The 19,404-nt window shown below is 52.3% G+C and overlaps 1 protein-coding gene across 1 annotated transcript in view; it reads left to right on the top strand.

Annotated features, from left to right (window-relative positions):
- Positions 1 to 19,404, top strand: part of LRP1 (low density lipoprotein receptor-related protein 1) — an 85,188-nt gene that overhangs the window by 9,210 nt on the left and 56,574 nt on the right. The window contains exons 2-9 of the mRNA XM_011926062.1: positions 1,192 to 1,314; positions 4,073 to 4,210; positions 6,367 to 6,486; positions 7,658 to 7,786; positions 7,913 to 8,176; positions 17,176 to 17,338; positions 17,440 to 17,662; positions 19,054 to 19,243. Of these exons, the coding sequence (XP_011781452.1) occupies positions 1,192 to 1,314; positions 4,073 to 4,210; positions 6,367 to 6,486; positions 7,658 to 7,786; positions 7,913 to 8,176; positions 17,176 to 17,338; positions 17,440 to 17,662; positions 19,054 to 19,243 (1,350 nt within the window). The remainder of the gene's footprint in view (positions 1 to 1,191; positions 1,315 to 4,072; positions 4,211 to 6,366; positions 6,487 to 7,657; positions 7,787 to 7,912; positions 8,177 to 17,175; positions 17,339 to 17,439; positions 17,663 to 19,053; positions 19,244 to 19,404) is intronic.

The raw sequence follows: 19,404 nt of genomic DNA, 5'->3' as shown, positions 1-19,404 counted from the left end.
GCCAGTTGTCACCACTCTTAATTCCTCCTTGGGGATGAGGGAAGAGAATGGGGTAGGAGTGAAAGAAGGCTGGTTGGGGTGGGAGGGTAGGGCCAAGAGGTCCTGAATATAGTAGCTAACTAGGTTGACTGGACTGAAACCAGTTCCTAGAGTTCATTTCAGCCATCCCCCTTCCTCTGCTCCCCAATTCTGATATCTTGAAAATCTTTAGGTGCTTCTTCCCTCTAAGGATGTCTACTGAAAGTACCCCTGAGGTCTAACCAAGGGAGGCTGTGTCTTTAGAGAATGGAGAGGACAAGATAGGTGGATCACCTGAGGTCAGGAGTTTGAGACCGGCATGGGCAACATGGCGAAACCCTGTCTCTACTAAAAATACAAAAATTACCTAGACATGGTGATGCATGTCTGTAGTTCCAGCCACTGGGGAGGCTGAGGCAGGAGAATCGCTTGAGCCCGGGAGGTGGAGGTTGCAGTGAGCTGAGATTGTGCCACTGCACTCCAGCCTGGGGGACAGAGTGAGACCTTGCCTCAAAAAAAAAAAAAAAAGAAATTAGGGAATGGAGATGGAAGCAGGGCTCTCCATCCTGCCCATTCCTGCCCAACCTTGCCCTCCTGTGCCTCTGCTAATACCATCTCCAACTACTGTATGTGCCAAGGGCATCCCTCCCCACTGCTCCCAGTTGGGGGCCTAGTGATTAGGGGTTGGGAAGTATGGGGTGATGGGTCAGGGGACCAGGAGCATCCCAGAAGGCAGAGAAGCAGAGAGGTTAGATAAGACCAGCTCTGGACCTGTAGTAGTAGTTAGAGGAAGATAAAGAGAAAACGTGTCAAGGCCTAAATGTACCCCCCTTCACCATCACTCTGTCATCAAAGCCAGGGGGTGCTGATGTCTGATCACAGTAACCAAGAATAGCGAAGGCTTTGACCCTGACTCCTAGGAAGAGGCAGCCTAGAGGACTTGGAGGGGTGCAGTAAAATGTGCTTCTGGATCCTCCCACCCCCACCACAGATACATAGTGTGTAGGAACTACCCAAAGCCACCCCCTGACACCCCCAGGCACATAGACCATGGCTCAGGGTCTGGGCCAGATGGAAACTGATGCTAGGGAAGGAAGAGGAGTCCTAAGAACTTTAGGGCCACAGAGTCGGCCTCCACCCTTCATTTATATTCCCTTTCTTTCCTTGCCCTAGCCCCTAAGACTTGCAGCCCCAAGCAGTTTGCCTGCAGAGATCAAATCACCTGTATCTCAAAGGGCTGGCGGTGTGATGGTGAGAGGGACTGCCCAGACGGATCTGACGAGGCCCCTGAGATTTGTAAGTACCTTTTCTGGCTTCCTCTCCCCAAACCCTTAACTTATCTCTCTTCCTTTGGCAGATATTTGGGAGGAGGACAGCTGATCCCTAGCCTGGCATGGACCTTGTGCAGTGATTGTATTTGTCCATGACACAGCTAAAACTGTCCTTTACCCCCTTCAGAATGCTTGGCGTGGTGCCTGTTGGGCCTAGAAATGGCGCCTCAGATTTCTCCCTCAGGTGCTGCACCCCAAGACAGTGTTCTCTGGGCTGACAGCTTTGCTAGAAGATGGCCTGGCCTCCCTTTCCTTCCAGCTTTTCCCTCGTTCCCCCTGTCATCCTCCCTGACCCTTGATGATTGGCCCCAGGTCTTGTCGGATCCTCAGATCTTCCTCTGTCCTTTGGCTCCCAGGCCAGAGGCCACTGGCACTTGCTCAGCCCCATACCAGAAGCCCCACCCCTGTGCGTTTCCCGCCACCCCCGCCTTCCCCTGCCCCCAATAAGTGGTGTAATCAGAGGCAGCTGTTTTAACTGGGAGAAAGGTCCCCGCCCAGCTTTTGCCCTGCCAAGGGAGGTGGAGAACTTGTTGGTGCGACCCCAGAGTCCTGGATAGCTGGCACAGTCCTGGTGGCTCCACCTTTAGCCCCTCCCCTGCTTGGTTAATCTGGGCCAGGGTCAAAGCGACCCTGCATTCCTAGGTCTGTCTCTGTTCTCTCGCATGGGCTTTATCCTGCTCCAGTCCTATCTGCTGTCCTGTCCCCACACCCCCACCCATAATTATCAGGGGTAATTTTAGGGCTGGAAAGGGAGCCACAAGTGGGCTCTGCCTCACCTCTACACTCTGCCCTGGAGGGTGGGGGCCAGGGGTATTTAGCGAGTATATGCATGGCGGGGTGCTTCAGCCTGGAGTCTCTTCTTGTCTGATGCCACCTGCTCCCCCACACTTTTGACCCTGATTCTTGGGCATTAGAAGTAAAGAAAGTCATGCAGAAGGGCCAGATCTGACTCTTTTTGTTCATTCTTCCTTCAGTTTGCTGTAAACCTCACCTTATATGCATTACCACTCTGTTCATGCTCATACCCCCTGGACTCATGACATCACACACAGGCCCACCTGGCACTGATGAGCCCACCTCCCACCCAAAGGCACAAACACATTCTCCCAGTAACACAGAGTCACACTCAAATGTGGATGCAGAAACACACTGTATACTCAGACAGATGTCCCCAGACACACAAACCCGGATTGATTCACATGGAAACTCACATACTGAGGCCAGAAACACCAGCATACAGAAAGACACACAGATACACTCTCACTACACACCCCTGCATGCTATACAGCCACACCCTCAGTTGTGTACGTGGACTCCTGTCCAGGCACACATGGATCATAGACACTGTCACTCACACACCATGTCCGGGCTTGGGGGCCAATAGACAGTAGTCTCTCTATCTCATCCATCCTCCAGAGCAACAAAGGAAGTTCCGGAGATAATATGACCAGCTGGTCACAATCTTTTTTTTTTTTTTTTTTTTTTAAGAGGTAGGGTCTCACTATGTTGCCTTGGCTGATCTCAAACTCCTGACCTCAGGTGATCCTCTGATCCTCCTGACACAGCTTCCCAGAGTTCTGGGACTATAGGCGTGAGCACCATGCGTGGCCAGACCACAACCTTTGATTCTTCCCAAATCCTTCTCTCAGGCCTGTTGCTGTGGGGTTGGAAGTCTAGAATAGTGCTGTCCAATAGAAATGTATTAAAAACCACATGCACTATTTTGAAGTTTTCTAGTAGCCACATAAAAAAGGTAAAAATGAACAGATAAAATTAATTTGAATATTTCATCCAATGGATCCAAACTATTATCTCTTTAGTACAGTATATTCATATAAAATCATTAGCGATCTTTTGCATTTTTCTGGTAAATCATCAAAATCCAGTGTACATTTTATACTTACAGTTTGAACTTGTTGCCTTTCCAGTGCTTGATAGCCACATGTGATTGGGCTACGTATTGGACAGTGAAGGTCTAGAAGATTTGGTACCACTCTTGGCCTTGGGTTCTGCAAACTGGGAGCTACGGGAAGGAGTTTTTCTTTATCATTGGAGTTTCTCTGCCATGGACTCTGCTTCCCTCAGCTCATCAAAACCTGTTTTTGTTTGTTTGTTTTGAGACAGATCTCGCTTTGTCATCCAGGCTGGAGTGCAGTGGTGCAATCTTCTGCCTCCTGGGTTCAAGCGATTCTCATGCCTCAGCCTCCCGAGTAGCTGGGACTACAGGTGCATGCCACCATGCCTGGCTAATTTTTTGCATTTTTAGTAGAGACGGGGTTTCACCATGTTGGCCAGGCTCATCTTGAACTCCTGACCTAAAGTGATCTGCCCACCTCAGCCTCCCAAAGTGCTAGGATTACAGGCAGGAGCCATCACTCTCGGCATCATCAAAACCTTTTACTGACCTCAGTCATCATAAACCAGGCTGTCCTCAGCCTGTCTCCTGAGCATAGAATGTTGAGGCATTGGGGTCCATAGGTATGGGACATTTGGGGGGTGGACTCTTTGCTGAAGGCCTAGTTTCTACCTCCGCCTGTTTGCCTACAGGTGTGTAGCTACTGTGGAGAATGCTGTAACAGAGTTCTAGGTGGAAGAGTCTAACTAGCCCTGAGACCTCCTGAGATCTGAAACCCCAGTTTTATCTCCCCTCATCCCCAGTGAACAGCTGGCCAGAGAGCTACCATAGCCAGCTTGTTCATACCCACCCTTCTGTCTACCCTCAGGTCCACAGAGTAAGGCCCAGCGATGCCAGCCAAACGAGCATAACTGCCTGGGTACCGAGCTGTGTGTTCCCATGTCTCGCCTCTGCAATGGAGTCCAGGACTGCATGGATGGCTCAGATGAGGGGCCCCACTGCCGAGGTAAGGACTTTTCCACTCTTTACTCTCCTGTGTGGATGCAGCACATTGCCAGCCCACCTTCCGAGGACTGTCCTGGCACCTTCAGTGGGGATGAGGCCTTGTCCTGGTCCCCTGCCTAGATTTGCCTTCAGAGAGCAGATGAAATTGATGTGCCCCGTGGGCCTGGAGCTTGGTCAGACAGCCCTGTGGGCCTCAGCCGTGGGCCTTAGCCTGGGCACTTCCCTCTGGCTCTGTGTTCTTGGACTAGTCACTACCTCTGTCCAGGTTGCAGTTTTTCTTCTGTAAGATGAGAAATCAGTGTTTTCATACATTTTTTAAAATAGTATGATCCTTTCTTCAAAAGGTTTTCTGCATGAAGCCTGAGTGTGAACACAGGGAGGAGCAGAGGTGCTGTGACTAAAGCTTAGCAATCTAGTTTAGTCTACCTGCCACCCCTATGGGTGCCCTAGAAGGCATCCCCCAGGAGCTGCAGATCTTTGGGGGGCCCTAAAGCTGCCTCGGTCCCTCCCTCTCTGACAGTCTGGACTGTCTGAGGTGGTTGATAGGAAAACCATTCAGGCCGAGGTGGGAACATTAGGATGATAAGTCAGACTGCTTCCAGCCTGTGGCTCAGGTCACCAGCTCTATAGTCTTTACCCCAAAGGGCCCTGTGGGCCATGGAGAGTCTGGTCACAGCGTGAGCATTTGAGAGTCGTGTCGGGGGAGGAAGAACCTCAAGCCTGCGTGTTAGGGAATAGTGGCTTCTCCCTTCTCTTGTCCTTGGGGTCTGGGCCCAGAGCAAGAGGCCAGCTTTGAGAGGCCATGAGCGTGGCCCTAGGGGAGGGGCTGTGCTTGGGTGTGGGGGCAGCGTCCTGTGCTCTGTGCCCGAGAAAACATCTGTCTGTGGGAGGAGACTCGTCTGGATCCTGTTCACTAGGAGCAGGGAGGATGGAGCAAGGGAGTTTGTGGAAGATTTTTCTCCCTTTCTTTGGTTGATTTTGCATGTTTTCATCTGAAGCTCCTGGGACAGGATGCAGAATGTGGGCCTCGGGGCTGACTTAAATGACAACGCGCACCCCTTCCTCTCGGGTGGTGTGTGTTCAAGTTTGCTTCCTTTTGAGTACCTTTACAGTCTCTAAAACAACAGAGAACTTCAAAAACCTCAGATCTGAACCTCCTTCTCTGATATTACAGAAATTGGCCTCCTCATCCCCTCACCCTATACCCAGAAAAGTTTCTCTTTTCTAGGTTTTCGAGAGCAAATGATATTTTCCCCCCTCTGTGGAGGAAGGCTGGGCAGGCAGCACGAATGGCTCTCGGGTGGAAGTGGGGAGGAGAAAGAATTGCTGGGGTTTGGCCCCCCATCCCAACTCTTCCTGGCAGGCTTAGTGCCTCTAAACGTCTTAGCATCTTGGGCGGCTCTCTCTCCTAGGTGGGGGTGGAGGGGGAAGCCAGGGTGTGAGGCCGCTGGACAAAGGGGTCTTTGTGGCCAGGCTGCCTGGCCCCACGCAAGGCCATTAACTGGGTCGCTGGTCTAGGGGGGGCAACTGCTCTCCCACCTCTCCCCCCTCCTGTCTCATTCCCTTCTGTCTCCCCTGTGGAAGTGGGTCAGTGGCAGGAGAAAGATTAGAAAAGAATCCAGAGGGAACCAGTTTTGCTCCTCCTTCCCGTCCTCTACCTGGGCCTTAGGTCTTCTCTCTGAGGCCTCTAGGGCTCCGGGGATGAGTTAGACGGGTGCTTCCAGGCCAGAGCTGGGATCCTGTGGGGACAGACACAATTCCATGCCCAATCTTCAGCCCCAGCTGAAGCCAACATTGTAATCCCCAGGCAGGGTGGACAAGAGGCATATGAAAGGGATAAGACTCACCGTCCCCTCTTCCTGTTGACCCCAACAAAGTGCCAGAACCCCTCTCCATGGGGACAGAGGTAGCCCAGAACATCCAGAACAGGGACATGTGGGTTCTAAGCCATCACTTGCTGTGTGACCTTAGGCTTTTCTTATAGCCTCTCTGGGCATCAGTTTCTTCACTTGTGAAATACGGTACATGCTTCCTAAGGCCCCTTCCATCTCTGACACTGCAGTCCTTAGAAGTGGTTTCTGAAGGTTGACTGGGTTTAGGCCTGTGTGCGGGTGCCAGATCTGGTGACCTGAATATGTCTCTCCTGCCCCCACACAGAGCTGCGAGGCAACTGCTCTCGCCTGGGCTGCCAGCACCATTGTGTCCCCACACTCGATGGGCCCACCTGCTACTGCAACAGCAGCTTTCAGCTTCAGGCAGACAGCAAGACCTGCAAAGGTATGTGAATGCATATGCCTGTGTGCATGTGTGTGTGCCAATGGCCAGTTGAGGTGGGCAGGGAGGGGCAGAGAGGGGTAGGCAGCCTGGCTGGAATAAGAAACTAGAAGGAAGGTGCAAGAGAGGGGATGCCACCACCCCAGGGCATGATTGTGAGCTCTAACCATTTGCTTCCACCAGACTTTTAAAAATTCACCTTAAAATTATAGTTTATATGTAACTTTTTCTGTTGTAAAAAACTGAAGCATTAACAGATAAAACCAAAGTCCCCTTTCACAAATCCCCCTCAACTCCGGTCCCCTTCCCTTCTCCCTGGAGTTCAACTCTATTATTAGTTTGCTGTCTCTCTTTCAGGCCCTTTTTTGTGCATTTGTCTGTGTGTATTCACAGAAAATCTAATTGGAAGTACTGCTCAAGAGTACTGTGTGCTCTTTTTTGCGTAAATGATACTATACTGCATGTATTATTTTCAATGTTTTTCACTCATCAGTATGTTCCACAATTTTTTTCTGTGTTAATATGTAAAGATCTACATCATTCTTTTAGAAACCACTGTGACGTATGACTTTTACCACAGTTTACTTGGTCACCTCCCTGTTGATGAGTAAGATGTTCCCAATTTTTCACTGCTACAAGCAATGCAAACTTTTCTGTTTTAAATTTGCCTCCCTCGGGTCTTTGCGCAAATGCCACCTTCTCAGTGAAGCTGTCCCCCGACTCCTCTGAAATCACACCCCTGCCATCTGCATTCTCTATCCCTGTTCTCTTTCCATGGCACTAGCACGTCTAACATATACTTTATTTACTTTGTTTCATTTGTTATTATAATAACTATATTTCATTTATTATCTGAATGTAAGTTTCATGAGGATAGCAATGTGGGTCTATTTTAAAGTTCACTGATGTACCCCTGGCACCTGACCCATAGTGGGGACTCAATAAATCTTCCCTGCATGAATGAATGATATGTACATGTGTGTTTCTCTGGAGTGGATTCCAAGACTAGACTTGCTGGGTGATAAGATTTGCACATTTCATGCTGTAATAGATTCTGCCGAACTGTCCTTCAAGGTGGCTGTAAGGATGGACACGTTGGTCATATCTGATGATCACCCACTTCGCTGCCCTTGTCACACTGGAAATGACCACATTCTTGTCCTTTCCCCGGCAGATTTTGATGAGTGTTCAGTGTATGGCACCTGCAGCCAGCTGTGCACCAACACAGACGGCTCCTTCATATGTGGCTGTGTCGAAGGATACCTGCTGCAGCCGGATAACCGCTCCTGCAAGGCCAAGAATGGTGGGTGGGGTTGCCTGTGGCCACAGTGCTAACTAAGCCCCCTCAACGCTATTCCCTGACGGGTGGTGGCCTGAGAGGTGGTCCTAGAGCCCTGGCTACACTGACTCTTCTCTTCCCCATTCCCAGAGCCAGTAGACCGGCCCCCTGTGCTGTTGATAGCCAACTCCCAGAACATCTTGGCCACGTACCTGAGTGGGGCCCAGGTGTCTACCATCACACCTACGAGCACGCGGCAGACCACAGCCATGGACTTCAGCTACGCTAATGAGACCGTATGCTGGGTGCATGTTGGGGACAATGCTGCCCAGACGCAGCTCAAGTGTGCCCGCATGCCTGGCCTAAAGGGCTTCGTGGATGAGCACACCATCAACATCTCCCTCAGTCTGCACCGTGAGTCACCTGCTGTCAGCTTGGAGGGCTGGGGAGGGTAGGGGAGACAGGAAAGCTGGACGCTGTCTGGAACAGAGGCCGGGAGTTACACAGGATGGCTCCTGTCTGGGGCAGGAGAAGCAGGAGGCTGGATACAATGGTGTGTGTTTGAGGCAGGGGCAGAGCTCCCTCTCAGCTCTCTGAGCAAGTGTCTGGATGGTCCCTGCATTTCTGGCCAAGGGCTAAGGGGGCAATGAATGGTCAATCTCCAGAGACCAGGGACTGTCCCTTCTCTGAGAGGGGAGTGTTGACTAGACTGCAGAGGGACTTTCCGGTGCGGTTGGGAGCCAAGGCTAGGGAAAGAAGGAGCGGAAGCCTGAGGTGCCCTGTTAGGCTGCAGCTGAGGGTAAAGGAGCTGGGGCCCAGCTGCTGTGTCTCCATGGGCCATCGTTTCCCTCGGGGACCATTGCCAATGGACTCTCTGCTGCCATCGGGGGAGGGCAGTACTGAGGTTATTTCTCTGTGGCTTTGTGGCAGTGAATGAGGCTGGGAGAGGAGCGTGAGCCACATGAGATTTTAGAATATCCTGGATGCTTCCATTCAGGCTCCTCCCTAGGCTACACTTTGCTGTCCTAGTTGTGGAAGAAGGGGTGTCACAGGAAGGGGCGCGAGCATAGCTGAGTGTAGACCCACTGCCAGGAACAGCCCTGCCCATCTCAGATGCTGTTACACCAGCAGCCTTAAAGTCAACATCTGGCAGCATCACATTTCCAACAAAATGCACCACAGGGCTGAGAGGAAGAATCTGGCCTGTGGTTGATCTGACCCCCTGAGGGAGACTAACTTGATCCATGACTGTTTAGTAAACCAGAATTCCCATCTCTGCCTTGGTTTCCTAATCTGCATAATGGGTTTGAGCTTACCTGTCCAGATCAGATTAACTAGAGTGAAAGCCAGTGGTAAAGGACAGCACGCTTTGAATTGAGGATTGTGAACCTTGGGCCTCTCTAGAAGATCTTCAAGTTTCTTTATTTGGTTCTTGTGATGAAAAGAAAGATCCCAGGAGATTACAAGGGATTCATTCTGGGAGAGGGAAAGGCCCCTCCCCGGGATGGTGGAGAGCAGGGGTCCCTCTGAGAGCCCTCACTCTCTGTGGCCTCAGCTTAAGGTTCACATTTTGGCCTTTGGCTCCTCCAGAGCATCCCCGATAGCGTCCTTGGGCTGCTGGTGTCCACAGCTCACCTGTGATCAGACATGTGTCCTCCTTGGGGTGCTGAGCTGGGGGTTGTCAAGCCTAGTTGGCTGAGCTCTTAACGAGTGGGTGGCTCAGGGAACCCCATGGCCGATAGGGTGGGATTGGCACTAGACCCTCTTGTGCAGCTGCCCTCCCCCTGTTCCATGTCTACTGCCCTACTTAACAGGCCTGTCTGGGCAGAAGCCTGTCAGTTCCCTCCCCAGCCCTGCGTCTGTGCCATACAGTGGGCTTGTGGGTAGGTGGCTATGGGGTGTCCTGGAGGGAACCTTCTCAACTTCTACTCTGGCCTCGTCTCCTTATCTGACTTCCTCCCCAGGAGAAGCCGGTACCCCTCCCTTGGCAAACAGATTTGCCTTGCCTCCCAGTCTGCTAAACTCATTGGGCCTCTCAGGGGCAGAGTCCAGGAGGCTAGAGGAGTCCAAGGGGAAATGCTTGTGGGGTAAATGAGTGGGTTTCTCTTGTCCCAGCTTCTGTCCCTTCCTCCTTGCCCTCCCCCTGCTCCACACCCCTGCCGCCTGAATGTCTGGCTGTCACCCTGAGGATGGTTGTTTTGCTCTCTCCCACAAACTAATTATGGGTCCCAAACTGAGGATGTCAGTGTCTCTCCCCTAGCCCCTCCCCCAGTTCCCGGGTCATCCCCCTCCCCAGGAGACGCTGACTGGCCTGTCCTGGTGTGTGGGGTGGCTGGTCCCAGGCACTCACCTGCACAGCAGCTGCTGGCCTGTAATTAGCTCCCCAAGGAGGATGACGAAAAAAGGCTACAGCTTTCTCCTGCTTTCACTCTGCCCTCTGGGGCAGCCCTCCCTGCAAGCCTTCCGTTCTGTGCTATGACTGTGACCTCTGTTGGATCCCTGGGGCTGAGCCTCATGCAGCAGGGGTGCACAAAGAGGGAAGAGTCTAACAATTGAGGGGTGTTTGAACCAGCGAGACCAGCCCGCTGGTGCAGGCAGAAGAGGGAGCCTGCCCCAGAGAAAACTCTGGAAGCAGAAATAGAATAGAAAGAAGGAAGGAGGCCAGGAAATGAGCCTGGTTCACATGTGTCCTGGGCCATGTGAGTCAGACCTGCTGTGGAGTCCTGAGAGCCCCCGAGGGCCCCCCCCCGAGGCCCTGCAGCGTGTGCACGTTCCTCTTCAACACCCCAGGGCTGCTGACCCTCCTGCCCCAGGCCCAGTGTCATCCCCTTGGATGGGGTAGATCATCTCTTTTCCTCCCACCTGAGATTACCTCCCCTTTCCCTCTGCCACTGGCCCAGTGGTTTGGGGAGGTGTATGAGACTCGAATTCCAAGACTGGAGAACTCGATGGTGAGAGCTGGAAGAGGAGGGAAGACCCTTGGCCAGCACCAAGAGCAGCCCTGGCTTTCACTACTGCTTTCTCAAAGGGGCTATGCATTGATTTGATTGTAGGTGGTACCTGCACAAGTTTTTTTTTTTTTTTTTTTTTTTAACTGTTACGTTTTTATTTGATATACATTAGGAAACTCCTGTAACTAGCACATCAAATCTGTTATTTCAGCAGTTGTTTAGGATGCAGTGAAATAAGAAAAGTAAGTTAATTGAAATAACTGGCAATAAACAGTAGCACAAGCTGTACATAAGCATGGCAGACATTTTGAAAGTGATACACAAAAGACTAAAGTTCTGAAAATTGAGACCCAGAGGGATCAACAGGCCTGATAGTCCCTGAGTCAGGAACCAGGCCTGCGCACTCTCGCCCCCACCTCTAACCAGTCTCTCAGCTTCAGAGGCCTATGGAGCCTGTAACCCCAGCTTTGTCCAGCCTCCTGCCAGGCTGCCCCTGGGCAGGGCTGGTGGTGCAGTCTACCCACCCCAGGCCAGCCCTGCATTTCCTAAGCTGAGCTCCTCTGATCTTCCCTTCACCTTGGAGGATGCCACCACTGTAGAAAGAATGAGGCAGATTGCAAGAGTGGGGCCCTGGGAACATGTGTGTGTATGGTGAGGGGAGGTTCTGAGGTTGTAAATAGAGGCCTTAAAGGAAATCGGGTTTGCTGTAGTCACTCAGGAGTTTGGACTGTGTGTGAAAGGATGGTCTGAAGGGGCCCTCAGAGGTCTCAGGGTTCCGCTCCCTGCACCATGCTGCATGGGGAAGAAGGAGGTGGCTGGGGAGCTCAGCAAAGGCCCCCTAGGCTGCAGGCAGCAAGGTTGCGAAATGGGTCCCCAGGTCCAGCTGGCCAACTTCACTTTTCCCTTCCTCTCCCTTTCTTTTATTTATTTTTTTAGTGTGTGTGTTTTCGAAATCACAACAGGAAATGGGGTAGTGATTTGTCTAGAGGGGAGGCAAAGAAGGGGCAGACAGCTGCCCCTCTGAGTCTAATGAACTGGCTGCTGCCACTGGAAGGGGTGCTACCTCCTCACTGTGCTGGGCACCCCTGGACCCCCTCAGCCTCCCACCCGTGCCTACAGAGCACTTCCAGACTTCACATGTGAAAGCTAACCATGCCCCTCCTTTCCCTTTCTGACCCACAGGATGCCAGGCTGTTTGGGAAGGGGTGGCTCTAGCCACCCCACTCTTTGGCCTTGGGCCCCCTGCATCCTGGCACTTTTGCTTCCCATTCCTGTTCTGAGTTTCCCAATCATTTAACAGCTCACTCTTGCTCCTCCTCTCTCCTGGCCAGGGCCAGCCCTGTGTCTCCCGGCCCAGATCCAGCCCTGTCCTCTCCTCCCCCGCTGTCTCCTTGAAGTTGCCTCTCCACCCAGACTGCTCCCAGCACTCCCCTCGCTGTTTTCAAGCCAAAGGAAGTAACTTAAGCAAGAGAGATGTGTTTTAGAGCCCGGCAAGGATTTCTCAATAGAGGGAAGACCCTAGGATGGGCTGAGCGGAATCCAGGCCTCATCCCTGGGATCTAGGTTGAAATGCCTCTTGGGGACCTAAGCCAGGCAGGGGAAGGTAGCGGTACATAACTTCAGACTGAAATCACAGGCAGGAGCAGGAAGGGAGCCCAGGGGAAGGAGGTGACACAACACAGCTAAGCTCCAGACTGGCTGGTGGAAGGAGGAAGAGCTGAAGTCGGGACCCAGCAGGAAACAAGGAGCATGAGGCCACGTCATTTAGCAGAGCTGCCAGGCTCACCACGAGGCCTCCTTTCCACCTTCGAAGTCCTCAGACTCTCCGCCATCTCTCCCAGCCCCCAGGCAAGATCCCTGAGTGGGATTACTAGACAGACTGTCCTTTCCCACTGTCTTGGAGTGTCCCAAAGCCAGAGAGGGAGGATCCTGGCAGTAGGAGAGAGGGGGGGAAATGATGTCCCAGCTCTAGAACAACAGACTGGGGGACTGAGTCTTCAGTAAATATTTTTTCAACAGATCAATACATGTGTGTCAGGCGCCTGGGACAGAGACAAAAGACAGCGCCCTCCTTTCAGTATTTGTAGTCAGGTGAAGAGGCCATGATCAAATAAACTCCAGAGGCCTATGGAGCCTGTAACAGGAAAACTTCCTTCTTTTTTTTGAGACAGAGTCTTGCTCTGTTGGCCAGGCTGGAGTGCAGTGGCATGATCTCGGCTCACTCCTAGCTTCGCCTCCCGGGTTCACGCCATTCTCCTACCTCAGCCTCCTGAGTAGCTGGGACTACAGGTGCCCGCCACCTCACCTGGCTAATTTTTTTGTATTTTTAGGAGAGTCGGGGTTTCATTGTGTTAGCCAGGATGGTCTCGATCTCCTGACCTCGTGATCCGCCCGCCTCGGCCTCTCAAAGTGTTAGGATTACAGGCATGAGCCACTGCGCCTGGCCTCGAAAACGTCCTTCTAATAGGGCAAGCTTCCTTCTGGGAGCCTGAGCCGAGTCTTGATGAATAGTAGGTGTTAGCCCCAAATGGCCCACCTGGAGGGCCCATCCAGAGTCAGGAGACCACAGGGCTCTGGCTGGAGGCACAGAGGGCGATTTGGTGGAAAAGATGGGAAAGGATGGGCTTGGGGAGGGGAGGACATGGTGGGAACCATAGCCCCCATGTGGGGAGTGTTTATCATGCACCAGGCCCAGTGCTAAGTGCTGTTAGTCCACCATCCAGTTTTACAGATGAGGAAACAGAGACTCAGAGACATTAAGTAACTTGCCTATAGCCTCAGTTGGAAGGTGACGGAACCAGAATTCAAACTCAGGCTGTGAGTGTCTAGGGTCCAGCTGGACCCAGGGCAGAGCAGAATGATAGGAGGAGAGGTGGGAAGGCTCCTGGAACAAGGGCCAGAATCTAGTGTGCTCCCTGGGGATGTGGTTAGAGGTCCAGGGACCTCTTTGGATGTGTATACACTCTTTGGGTGTGTAGATGTGTTGGGTGACATTTTCTCAGGGCATAAAGGCTTCTTCCTTCAGATTTCCTTATTTTAGAGCAGATGACTAGAATCCTACAGCTGAAGCTAGAGTCTTCTTGGGCAGGGTGTGGGGCCTGTGTGTTTGAGAAAGCAGCCACCATGTACGGAAATGCCTCTTGAACAATGGCAATGAAGAAGTTGAGAAAAGCTGGAGTTGTAGTGAGTGCAGATGCTGAGCAGTGGGATGGGGTGCAAGGACACCAGGTCTATTCTGGGGCCTGGAACTGAAAGTCCTCTGTGACATCACAGGCAGCTGCGGTCTCTCGTCTGACTCCTGCACCTCTTCCCTGCTTCCTAGCCTCCCTCTTGATGGTGGAATCCCCTGCCCTTCTGTCCCTAGACTGTCCCCAACTCCTCCCACAACACAGCCTCCCTCTCTCCCCTTGGGTTTATTTGAGATTCTCCCGTCCTCAGGATTTTCGGTCTTTGGCCAGAGCCCCTTTCAGAAGGTGCGCTGAGAGTCAGAGTTGGCCCTTAGAAGGCTGGGCCGCAAGGGGATGGCTCCCCTCAGGGTTGGTGGAGCCAGAATGATCAGCATCTCTGGGCTGAAGCCCAGGACTCCACCTGGACCCCAATTCATAAGACAGAGAGGGGTGGCCCAGATACTGCCTATAGGGCAGCCCTGGAGGCAAGGTTCCTCCTCTCAATTCGAGCCCATCTCTCTACACTGGCCTTGGCGTGGTGGCCAAGTGTATGTGTGCAGGTGACTGTGTATGCACGTGTGTGTGTGCATATGTGCGTGTGTGGTGGGGCAGGCAGAGGAATCTGAACTTTAAGAGAGAGAAAAATAATGTGGTGCAGGGGGTTGGATAACAAAGGATTTTTGCTTGCAACTAATAGTCTCCAGCTGCAAAAATACCAAAGGGGAGGCCAGGCAGGCTGAGGACTCCAATTCTTGCCAACTCCTCACCGGCCTGCTGAGTGGGGCCCTGCCTGGCCTTTGGGGAGGTGGAAGGGAGACCGGCCAAGGGTAAATATCTGAGAGCAGGGATCATCTCTCTGCCTTCCTTCCCGGAATTGGGAGGGAATCCAGGCCACATCCTGAGGCTGGGGGCGCTGATTGTGGAGCTGCACCTGTGATGGTGGCATCAGATCTCTGCAGGTTTCTTCCTCCTCCCTCTTGGCAAGAGAAGGGTGGATAGGGGGAGCAGGGGCAGGTTATTGCCAGCCCTAGGGCTGGGCAGTGACTCAGGGAAGCCTCAGGAAGTCGGAGAGAAGGCCGGCCGTAGCTGCGCCAGCTGGTGCTGGGAAAACAGCTTTCACTGATGAAGTTCATATACATGCCAGCAGCCCCCAGACCCCTGCCGTGCCCACCAAGTAAAGGGCATGCAGCCCTGTTTGACTTCCAGCCACCCTGCTGGCTGCCAGGGCCTGCAGGCAGGTCCCCGCTTTGAGACTTCGATTTCCTTTGGAGGCAGCCCAGCAGCATTCATTTGAATCTGTTTTCTCTGTGGTTACAGCGTGTGGGGCAAAGAATTTGGTTGCCTTACCCCTGCACTAGGCCCTCTTCCTACAGGGCCTTGGCCTCCTCAAGCTACTCTTCCCCCTCTCTCTAATCTTGTGAGGATGGGACAGTATTGGGGGCCCAGAGGAAAGAGTGGCTGGGCTTGGGGATGCATGAATGCTTACAGGGGTAATATATCGACTCTGTGGCCTTGTTCTCCAGGCACTGGAGTAGGATTTAGTAGAGAGGACCTGAAGAAGAAACTAGTTTGGTGAAGCCCTCAGTTGGCTCCTTCCCTTCCTGTCCTGTGACTCTGAGTCAGTTTCAGGGCCTAGCCAAGTTCCTTGAGAGCTGTGTTCCTGTTCTTGTTGCGCCCACCCCACCCCCACCCACTGTTAGGGAGCAGCCCCTGAATTCCTGTGGGGAGGAGGGGGAAATTAGGGAGCAGTCAAGCAGAACAGCAAGTCATTATACCTGTAGCTGTGTGGGGGCAGAAGAATCCCTGTTGGGTTGAGTATGGGTAATGGAGGATGAGTTTCAGCCCAAAGCAGGTAGCCCAATGGTTTCTTTAGCTGTTGAGGAAACTCGTGGAAGTGGAGTTCCAGGCAGGGGTCCCAGAAAGTCACTGCCTTAGGAGTTTCCCAGTTTGCAAGAGGCATCATCTCTGATGGTGGTAGTTAAAGTGGGCAGTGAGTAGATGGAAGGAAGCCAGTGGTCCTGGAGAGGAGGAGCCCAGAGGAGGCCAGCAGGTGTCCCTGTCCCCAGACTTCATGCCTCCTTGAATTCCAGCCACCCTTGCCCTGCCTCTCTTTCCTTTGGCCCTTCTTGGCCTCTTCCATCTCCTCTAGAACCATGCCTGAAACTGAGTCTAGGCAGCGGGGCTCCATCTTCTTCCCCAACTCCCATCCTCCTTAAGCCCCACCTTTTTCTGAGCCATACCTCAGTTTACCCTGAGGGTTCTTTCATGGCCCTCCTCTTAGACTCTCTCTCCTCCTGCCCTATGACTTACTCCCCACCTCTTCTGACCCTCCCCAGGACATGAGGACATTGAGCAATAAAGACATTGCAGGAACAGGGGACTGGGACTGAGTAGAGGAAGTTTGGCCCATGTCACTGGTGCCCAACCTTTTGCCCCCATGGATCTTCCCTTTTGCATCTCTGTAGAGCTCATATTTTAAAATACTTTTCTCTCAAACTGGGTTTATTAGCATGTACCCTGCTTTTCCACTTCAAAAATTTATGCTTTATGTCCAGCTTCCAGTCAGTGCTTCTGCTTAGCATGAGATAACTAGATTTATCATAAAAAGTAGATAAAAGGGCTGGGTTCAGTGGCTTACCCCTGTAATCCCAGCGCTTTGGGAGGCTGAGGCGGGCGGATCACAAGGTCAGGAGATTGAGACCATCCTGGCTAACACAGTGAAACCCTGTCTCCACTAAAAACACAAAAAAATTAGCTGGGCGTGGTGGCGGGCGCCTGTAGTCCCAGCTACCCTTGAGGGTGAGGCAGGAGAATGGCATGAACCCAGGAGGCGGACCTTGCAGTGAGCCAAGATCCTGCCACTGCACTCCAGCCTGGACAACAGAGCGAGACTCTGTCTCTAAAAAAAAAAAAAGAAAGAAAGTAGATAAAAGTCCAGTGAAAAGCAAAGATGTGTAATGTTTTGGTAGCCTGAATGCTCTTATCCCAAGTAAAAGCAAAGTTAAAAAAGAATACTAGACTGAGCTAGTGGACCTGTGTTCCGTACCTTTTGGTGCCCCAAGAAGATGGTCCCTTTTCAAGGATGGGCTAGAATTGGGAAGCCTGTCAGTCAACCGGCCAGCCAGCATTTATGCAAGGCCTCCTGTATATCCACCCTGAGCTCAGCATGGGGGTGTTGGGCGGGAGGTCATCCGGAGAAGTTGGGCTTCCAGGTGTGGGTTCTCACCAGCAAAGGGTGGGCATCTCTGCAAGAGGGCCTACCCCACCCCATGGCTCTTTCATTCATACTCTCCAGACGTGGAACAGATGGCCATCGACTGGCTGACAGGCAACTTCTACTTTGTGGATGACATCGATGATAGGATCTTTGTCTGCAACAGAAATGGGGACACATGTGTCACATTGCTAGACCTGGAACTCTACAACCCCAAGGGCATTGCCCTGGATCCTGCCATGGGGTGAGAGTGGCAGGCGGGGTTCTGGCCCTGAAGGTGGGAGGCTACAGTGGTAAGGAGGGTGCCCAATGTCCAGACCCCATTTAACACGCATCTTCCCACAGGAAGGTGTTTTTCACTGACTATGGGCAGATCCCAAAGGTGGAACGTTGTGACATGGATGGGCAGAACCGCACCAAGCTCGTTGACAGCAAGATTGTGTTTCCTCACGGCATCACGCTGGACCTGGTCAGCCGCCTCGTCTACTGGGCAGATGCCTACCTGGACTATATTGAAGTGGTGGACTATGAGGGCAAGGGCCGCCAGACCATCATCCAGGGCATCCTGGTGAGGGAGCTGCTGTCTGAGGCTTTGTGGGGGAACCGTGATCCAGGGCCTTCTGGTGAGGGGGAAGCCTTTGTACGGGAACCGTTCTCTGAGTCTCCTGGTAAAGTGTGTGGATGCCCCAGGCCTCTAGTGGGAGTAGGGTGGGCGTGAATACTGCAGAGAAAGGATAAGATATGTCTTCCACCGTGATGAGAACAGTCATTTTAGAGACACCACTTCTGTTTACTTCCTTTTTCTCATTTGACCCTTATAATAACCCCTAGTTGATGAACAGGGAGGTGGTTCACTTCCCTTTCAGCAGATGAAAAAGCAGGATCAAAGAGGTTAGGTGATCTGCCTGTGTTTGCAAAGCCAGGTGATAGCACTGGAACCTGGTCTAGAAGCCTTGCTGGCTCGGAGGTGGCATCTCCATTCTGGGATAATTAGGGTAAGCAACCAGCCCAGTTTGCCTAGGACTATCCCAGTTTTAGCCCTGAAAGTCTGGTAAGCCAGCAAACCCTTACCTTTGTCTTAGGCAAACTAGGACAGTTGGCCACCACAGATAAGCTATATGGGTAGTCAGGGTGTTACAGGGCTTGCTTGGGGCAAGCATGTCCTCTTAGCCCTCGTAACAGGCTAAGAATGTCCTCTGTGGACAGAGTTTAGAGCCCAACTCTAATTCAATCTAAAATCACTAAAGTGTCTACCGAGTTCCTAATTCTGTGAAGGACAGGGTTTCTGCCCTCAAGGAGTCTGAGTAGAGTGGGTGAGATAAGTCCACAAATCACCATGCCAGACATGGATAGATAGCAGTGTCACGGAGGACGTATAGAAGGAGAAAACATCTCTGGTTAGAAGATCCCAGAAACTCTTCAAAGACATGCTCTGTAGAGGATGAATGGGATCTTGGCAAGCAAAAATCTTCAGAATAGGTTAGTCCAATCAGAGGAGACAGGAGTAAAGCATGGAGTTAAAAAATGGTGGGGCCAGGTACGGTAGCCTACACCTGTAATCCCAGCACTTTGGGAGGCTGAGACAGGAGAATTGCTTGAGCCTCGGAAGTCGAGACCAGCCTGAGCAACATAGGGAAACCCCATCTCTACACAAAAATTTTTTTTAATTAGCCAGGTGTGGTGGTATGTGCCTGTAGTCCCGACTACTCAAGAGGCTAAAGCAGGAGGATTGCTTAAGCCCAGGAGGTGGAGACTGCAGTGAGCCATGATCGTGCCACTGTACTTCAGCCTGGGTGACAGAGTGAGGTCCTGCCTCAAAATAAATAAATAAAAATAAAAAACTACAGGATGAATTGGGGAATGCAGGTCATAAAGTCTGGAGGAAGCTGAGGGGATCTCCAGGGCAGAGGGAGGAACCCCTGTCATCTCATGCTGTCCATTCTTGCCCGCCCATCTCAGATCGAGCACCTGTATGGCCTGACCGTGTTTGAGAATTACCTCTATGCCACCAACTCGGACAATGCCAATGCCCAGCAGAAGACGAGTGTGATCCGTGTGAACCGCTTTAATAGCACCGAGTACCAGGTTGTCACCCGGGTGGACAAGGGTGGTGCCCTCCACATCTACCACCAGCGGCGTCAGCCCCGAGGTGAGCAGGGCTCCATGGCCTCTCCAAAGCTGGCTTTACTCCACGATGGCTCTGGGCCCTTGGGATCACAGCCCCTCTCTGGGCCCTCCTGTGGGGACCCTGGCTTCCTTCATGTCATGGCTGATTCTCCTAGCCATCCACTCGGGCTACCTGCCCTGGCC

Source organism: Colobus angolensis, unplaced genomic scaffold, assembly GCF_000951035.1.
Source record: "Colobus angolensis palliatus isolate OR3802 unplaced genomic scaffold, Cang.pa_1.0 Scaffold67, whole genome shotgun sequence".
NCBI lineage: Eukaryota > Metazoa > Chordata > Mammalia > Primates > Cercopithecidae > Colobus > Colobus angolensis.
Note: the sequence above shows the minus strand (reverse complement) of the source record. Positions and strands in the feature narration are given on the sequence as shown.